Source organism: Eufriesea mexicana, unplaced genomic scaffold (genome assembly GCF_001483705.2).
Source record: "Eufriesea mexicana isolate 0111107269 unplaced genomic scaffold, ASM148370v2 scaffold6940, whole genome shotgun sequence".
Classification (NCBI taxonomy): Eukaryota; Metazoa; Arthropoda; class Insecta; order Hymenoptera; family Apidae; genus Eufriesea; species Eufriesea mexicana.
The window spans coordinates 258,837-266,748 of NW_016914784.1; the positions used below are offsets into that span (position 1 = coordinate 258,837).

At 27.6% G+C, this 7,912-nt stretch overlaps 1 protein-coding gene across 1 annotated transcript; it reads left to right on the forward strand.

The window, feature by feature from the left end:
• The first annotated feature begins 2,276 nt into the window (after positions 1 to 2,276).
• Positions 2,277 to 7,673, forward strand: LOC108552523 (uncharacterized). The gene is made up of 17 exons (XM_017907121.1): positions 2,277 to 2,338; positions 2,769 to 2,928; positions 3,116 to 3,250; positions 3,364 to 3,510; positions 3,596 to 3,712; positions 3,787 to 3,954; positions 4,028 to 4,330; positions 4,402 to 4,575; positions 4,789 to 5,115; positions 5,188 to 5,497; positions 5,559 to 5,743; positions 5,819 to 6,058; positions 6,141 to 6,469; positions 6,548 to 6,905; positions 6,981 to 7,277; positions 7,347 to 7,486; positions 7,568 to 7,673. Exons 2-17 carry the CDS (start codon positions 2,836 to 2,838, stop codon positions 7,617 to 7,619), a joined length of 3,375 nt encoding a protein of 1,124 aa, XP_017762610.1. The 5' UTR covers positions 2,277 to 2,338; positions 2,769 to 2,835; the 3' UTR covers positions 7,620 to 7,673.
• The last annotated feature ends 239 nt before the right edge of the window (positions 7,674 to 7,912 follow it).

The following is a 7,912-nucleotide window of genomic DNA, read 5'->3' on the forward strand; positions in this document are numbered from 1 at the left end:
GTATATTTTTCATATTTTGAGAAATAATTTTTGTTTCAACACGAGACAAAGCGTAATTCGCTTGTCGCACGATGCAATTGATGCTCTGACAATTTATTTTACTTGGACCACTCGTTCTCTGATGAAAGGGGTGTACGCGGAACCTTGCATGAGAGAGGTGCATGTTAGTTTCTGTTTGCGAATTTACAATGAAACCTTGTTAACTCTTGTTCTAAAATCTCATCTGTTCATGGCTTAATTTGCGCGCACGGTATACCGAGCAGGAAATTTACGCACAAATGCTGTAACTATTTCATAGATTATCGTAACTAATAATTACTAACGTTATCGAATTCGTGCATATAGTTTATTATGCTACGCTCTACTGATTACTGTAAACGCTGAAAAAACATTACGTCGAAGAATGCCACTCTCTAGAAAGAGGTAATATTGCCGATCAGTTAAGAATTTGTTGTACAATTGTTGATTTTGCCATACACGTTCTTTACTATGGGAGTATCACGTGTCATCGGAAGAAAATGCAGCTAATGGGACGAACGTCTGTTACAAAACTCAAGGGCGTACCGTAGAAATTATAGAAGTAATTAGAAATAAATGGAGCTTTGGCTTGAAAATCTGAAACTGTTCGTAAATGTTTCCTACTGCGTTGATATTTGCATTCGCTGCATTTTATAAAATAATCCCGTAAAATTGAAAGCTCCTCGGGAGAAGCTAATCGATTGCAACTTACGCGTGCCGTTAATCCTTAGCCATCTCGATATTTTGCTGCGACTGTACGTGGTGCGAGAGTAGAAAAGAGCATGCTCAATCTTAAAAGATCCTTGCCCGTACTCGATGGGAGAAAACTCCCAAACAGTTACAGTATATCTCGATATCGTTCGAGCTTTGTTCTTTATAATCGATGAGTCCTTTCGGTGCATCGACTGTTCACCGCAAAAATGTATGGTGCTGCGAACTTTTTCATTTCTTTTGTAATTATGTGTCTTGGCAGCGTAATGGAAATGCGTTTTAAATATTAAAAAAAAGACATCGGAAACGTTATGAAGGATGTGGATAGATTGGTTAACAGTATTTTGGTTTAAATATGTCTGTAGTCAATAAAGTGAGATTAAAGCATTATATGTCAATTTGTTTACAATTGTTTTAAGTATTAGAAAATGTAAGTATTCAACGTTATGTAATGTTAAACAAAATATTTTGGTCATTACAAGTTTCCTATCTACATGCAATTTTAAATAAATTAAGGTACTTACATTTTTGTCAACTCGCAAGTACTTGAATCCACCAAGCCTTTTATTCTCGTATGTACCATCGTTTCCTAAACTGTTCACTGTTTCGATTGTTTTACTACTCGTTTATATTGTTCAGACTTGAAATATAATTACACGCTAAGTCACGTTTATATATCATACGTCTTTCAACATGTTCACAAAATTAAAATAAAGATGAGATAAACTTGTATATATTCGCAATTCAAATTAATGTCCCACACAAACTGCAGAAGATTTCTTTATCTACCGAGCGTTCAAATTATGGGCACAGTCATAGACGCAGCAAAACGTAGAAATGTATTGAATGACGTTTTTGTATAGAGGACACTATATAGAGTCTCGTATTTTTAGGTCGATAGTCAGTCAGAGTCAAGCTGTGATAGTCTGTATAACGTTAAGTCTATTCTTTACATCTGTTCTATCTATATTTTATAAGTTCACACTAAAATTTAATTTTAGTACCAATCGGTATGAACATCGGTATTTTTTTATTAAATATATCGATAATGTTGAACATAACATCGAACTGATAACAGGATCCTAGCAAATAGCTCGCAAAGTTGAGACGTAGAACGAAAACACATATTGCGTCATATATGTCATGTATTGCGTCATACATATTTCGTATTGCGTCTGTGCTAAAACTCAAATTTTAATATAAATATTGCGAATTAAATCTATTATACACATCGTCTATGCTTAAATACACTTTTTCTTATTTGATAATATAAATTTCTAATTTCATTGTAATATTGTAATTTATTTTTATAAATCAATCTTGCGAGTCAATAAATAATTATACGTATATATGTATAGTGTACATAATTCTAATATATCTATTGTAATATAGTTTTTAAAATCATACTTCAACCATAATCGTTTTATATTGTACAATCAATATGGCGACTTCCACAAAATAGTAAATATAAGTGATAGATTTTGTTAAATTTCGTAATAAACTTTATTGAAAAGTGCAGTTGTTTTATTACTTTTATTTTTATACCCATTGTTACACGATAATGGTAGATGAAATTTACATTGCATAAAGTGAAATTCCGATTATCTCTGTACGTTTCTTCTAAATTCATATATTTGTTGTTGAATCTGTACACCCGCATTGCTAAATTATAAGTTTTAATTCGTATCACTAATAAAATTCTGAAATAAGAAGTTATATTTGTTGATATAATAATTTATAATACTTATTACGTGTGTTATGTATTTGTTTATTAATCTTTTAAAAATGTTTCCAAGTTTATTTCATAATTTTCACAGTGTAATGCTTATATATTTCTTATCATTTATTATAATTTTCGTAATTATATTTAAACTATAATAGAATTTAATGTAATTTTACAAATGTATATTCGTAGAAAATACAAACATATTTTATTGAATTTAAAATCTTTATTTTTATAGTTTTTCGTTATATCGTAGGATAAATTGGATATTGGATATTCGATACACATACCGGATATATGATATCGTTTTTTTCAGATACTAATAAGATGTGTAAATAATTCACATGTAATTTTTGAAATCGAGGTCGTGATATTTTTTGAAAATGCTGCGTCAACGGGCATTGTCAAGGGATAGAGTACTTTTTCGAGTATTAAAGAATAAAAGTCCAGTCGCGAGCAGTATATGTGAAAAACTGGTATCTATTAATACATAAAAAATACGCATTTTACTGATAGTATATACTAATATCACATTCTAATTCATAAGTTTACATACATAACAGTTAATTTCTATGATAATCTTTGTATCAAATTTTTTAATTGCAAAATTTGTTTTAATGTTTCTGTCATACTATTGTTGCTTATAATAAATTGTTATTTTAGAATCACAATGTGAAGAACATTGTTTTGTTATCAGAGGATGAACTTTGTGAACTATGGCAACATATGAAAACTATATTAATAGAAGCAAAAAAGTTATATACACAGAGATTAAGTAATAAAAGCAAATATGTAAAAGTATGATCACTTACTTAAATGTTTCTATGATTCTTACTAATTTTTTACTTTTTTCTTTCTGTTTTTTTTTTTTTTTTTGCTGTTAGTATAATGTATCAATGTCACAATTTCAGGAATTCAATCTTATGGTTAAGTTAATACGTACAATAACTACAATGGCCCTTGAAACAATTGTACAACGAATATTTATACCTAATATTCTGTTAGAAAACATAATGTTACTACACTCTGTAATATTACCCAATATAAAGGATGAACAGGTTGGTATATAATTATCTTATAATTATCCTGTTTTATCAAAGTTAATATCTAAGTTCTTTGATTTTAAATAAAAAACTTTCTAAGGCTAAAAATGAAATATCATATTTGCTGGAAAACTGGTGGTCATTAGATATGACATGGAAAGAGAAAGTGATAATAAATTCATTAAAGTACCTCATCCAGAATTCTAAATTTTCATTGGTAATTATATATTGGATAAATAGATATATCTAAGCAATGTTGTTTTGTTATTGATTCATTGCTTGTAATTGCAGCAACATGTAAAACGTTTATATGAGATAAGATCTACTATCACATTGCTAAAATATACAGAAGATGTACAAGACTTACTTAAACTTGTTCGAGAAAAATTAGTGATGTCACTTGAAGAAGGTCGTATGTTGATACTATATTTGTTTACTCTTGGAGAGCAATATATATTGGTATAAGCTTTAATTGTATACTGAAGTATCAGTTATTTTATCACACTTTATATTTGCATAATGGCTATTTCAGGGAATTCATAATAATGTAAGAGTAGTATTACAAAGTATTGGACATAACTGTATTGCTGCATATGCAGATTTATATGTATCAGCATGGTTAAATGCAACTGAAAAATTAAAAAAATTTATTACTGAAAATTGTGTAAACAATGTTATCTATCATTGTTTTCGAGCATATAGAGATTCTACAGGAAGAGGAAAACTTGGTAAAAATCTACTTTCATTTCTGACTGCTATACATGATAGTAAACATCAAGCAGCAAAATTAATGATTCATAATCAATGTAAACCTTTGCTTTGGAAACATTTAAAGGTATTACTGAAAACAAATATACATGTATACATAGTTTTCCATTACAGCATTAATTAAAATTTTGTTTATAGGCACCTGGTTCTCTCATCAGATGTAATGCTGTAGAGATTCTTTTTGTAACAAGTTCGGTGCAATATACATGTGCTACAAGAGACAGAAATAAGATTTACCTTCAAAAGTTTTATAAGACAATAACTGATCTTTTGAATGATTCAGATTTTGAAGTTTGTAATGTCACTATACATGTAAGCTAATTTATCTGTTTTTTTTTACCTTAATTTCTTGTTTTATTACATTGAACTACATTTATGACATTATTTATAGTTATGATTCAATAATGACAGATTATATCTTTTTCTGTGATTTATCATTATTAGATACAAATTCTGTATAATGTTTCAGTATTTTATAATTAATGTGTTATAGTAATGAATAGCTAACCCTCTACTAATCTTCAGGGTCTATTTAAAATGTTAGAAAAATATTGGAATTGTATTCCAAATAATATTATCCGAGACTGGTTAAACATTTTATTGCATCACACAAAAAATGCCAATAATTCCAAAATAAGAGCAAACATTTTTATTGGTTTAAAAAGGATATGGGTTAAAGAACGATCTCATAGAATACTTAAGGATTTCCTACCAAATTTTGCAAATAGTATTTATGATAATGATAAAACCGTATTGGAGGCATTAATTAAACTGCTTTGGCATGCGCAAAATCAACTTGGAATACCGTTTTGGGATATAGTACCCTTGACATATGTTCTTGATCGTTTGGAGGTAAGCACGATACTAAATAATATTTAGTTATTTGAAAAGTAATACTAAATTTAACATTTTCATTATTTTTAGACTACGCAAGATACATTTTTGTTACAAGAATTGGTAAAACTTATTTGGCTACGGGTATCGTCAAACGGTACGCATTACGATAAAATAAAAGATGAATTAGCGTATATAGGAACAAGTAATATAAATGCTATTAGAAGATTTTGTTACCATTCTAAACCTGTTATAAACTGGAATACATCTATAAAACTAATTGAAACTTTCCTATCAATGATAAAAGAAGAAATGGAGTGCTTACCTGTAGTGAAAACATTGAATAAAAATCGTAATAAAAAAGCTAAATTTAGCAAAGAGGAAAACAGATATGAAAATGGTAATAATATATAATTATCTGAATTAGATTTAAACATTCATAACTGTGTTTTTCTTGTCAGATTCTTTGAACAGTTGGAATGAAGACTTTGATAGTTATAGAGATGTGCATACATATATTGATATTATTGCTATGTTGTTAGTATCAAATATTAAAAGTATGGAAGAAGAAAAATTTTATACAGAAGAAATGAATATTTTACAAGTCATTGCGCATACGATACCCGAATTTTTGAAATATTTTAGGGTAAGTGATTATAATTTTATTCCTACTACACAAAGTTCATTATTATATACTAGCCTCTTCTTTTTTCGTTTTTAGGAAACGTCAATAAATGAATCAGTAATATTTTTATTTTCTTTAATACCTCCAAAATATTTTCTCAATAAAATTGAAGTTATTGAAATGTTAATACAACAATTATGTGATCCCGATATCTCTGATGATACCCTTCTTACAATTATTTATGTTCTTATGAAATGGAATAAAGGAGATACAATTTTATATGCGTTAACAAACCTTTTTACAGAATCTTTCAATATAAATGCAAGAAGTAATCAGGTAAATGTCTTGTGTATAAATATAAAATATAATAATATATAATAAAACAATGAAGTACAATAATACTAAATATTCGTTTCAGAATACCACTAATATTACAGATATCTTTCAAATCAATGAAAAGGGATTAGAATTAAGTTTGCGAATTCTAAAACATTTATTGCATATTGAATATCAGTCAGTTTTAATGAATAAATATCATAAAGATATGCTTAAATTTTGGAAAAACTTACATAAATTTAGAAATTTTATAGAAGAAGGATTAAACAATGAGTGCAATATAGGTTGTCTGTCCAAAGATATAACTGTACAAATTTTTAAAGAATATATATCAATGATTGTAATATTACATAAGAAAGATATATTCGATGCATCAGAACATTTGTCAGAGGTTTTATTGTGGGTTAGAAGGTATGAGACTTATTTTATATTTCTATTAGTTCTCTTGTAATATTGCTCTATCATTCTTTGATGTTCTTTCTAATATAGGGCAATAGTACCGCACATATCACACGTAGATGTGAATATTATAGAAAACCATCAAATTTGTATAAGTATAATAAAAAGTACTTTCGATATGTCAGAATGGTTACTAAAGGAGTACAACAGTACTCCAAAATTGTGTTGTGATATTGTACTTTTATATTGTAGTTGTTTATCTCTAGCAATTGGTATAGTTTTTTGTAGCAGTGCATTTGATACAATAATGACATTATTAGATTTTAGTAAAATGGCTTATGAAAAACGTGAACCAAATTTGTTAAATATAGTTGTACCAAATTTTGTATGTGTTACAATGGTTACTTTAACCAGGTATGACAAAGATACGTTGCTTAAATATACAAATGTAAGTATTCAATGAATTATTTAAAAAATGATATGTGATGAACACTTTTTTCATCGAGAAAATTATTAATTGCAGAACTTAAAAATCATACATGAATTAACAGAAAAATATTTCCTCGTTATTAAAGATACTTTTAAGAATGAAAATTTATATCTTTCATATATAACTATTATGTTTAATACTGCAATCAGTAGTATAAGTACAGAAGTAACACGTATTCTACAGTGCTCGTGCATAACAGAGGAAAACATTTCACTCATACAGTTTCCTTATTTAGCAAAGAAGATATTAAAAATTATTTTAAAGTCAAAAAAAAAATACCAAAAACTAAGCATACAAGTATTAACAGAGACAATAACAAGTTACACCAAAGTAAGTATATTTATACTGTTTAAAGTCTATTACTCTCTAAACTAATTTTTTTTATAAAATATATTTCAGATTGACATGCTTTCTGCTTTAATAGTAATATACACAGTGCTTAAATCAACTGATAAAACAATTGTTAACAGACTTAAGAACATAACATTAGCATCCAAAGCACATTACCAAAAGCAATGTTGTGATACTCCTTCTGACAGGTATTATTAATTTCTGAATCTAGAAGCAACAATATGATGATTATAATCGCAATTATATGACCAAATCTTTTATCCTTTTAGATCTATAAATGATGCAATGAATACAGTTATAGATGCAATACTGAAGCAATAATACAATTGCTAAAAGCTGAACATGTTTGAATAGATAGAATATACTATTTATTTGACACGCGTAACGTTTCATTATACAGTTAAGCATCGAAATATTTCTTATCAGTTTATCTTTTTGTGTAAAAAATATAAAGTTATATATTTTTATATAACACGAAAAAATATTTTTCTACGAGAAACAAAGTACAAAACTTATAGAGTTATTATCCACGAATTAGGATACTGTATGCAACTAATAAAATAAAAAAGATATATGACTTTTAAGGCTATGTAAATATATATATATATATATAT

Coding starts and splice junctions, on each gene's coding strand:
- LOC108552523 (XM_017907121.1), top strand. CDS start 2,836: ATGCTGCGTCAACGGGCATTGTCAAGGGATAGAGTACTTTTTCGAGTA. Junction 3,713..3,786: donor AGAATTCTAAATTTTCATTG/GTAATTATATAT, acceptor TTGTAATTGCAG/CAACATGTAAAACGTTTATA. Junction 7,487..7,567: donor TGTGATACTCCTTCTGACAG/GTATTATTAATT, acceptor TTATCCTTTTAG/ATCTATAAATGATGCAATGA.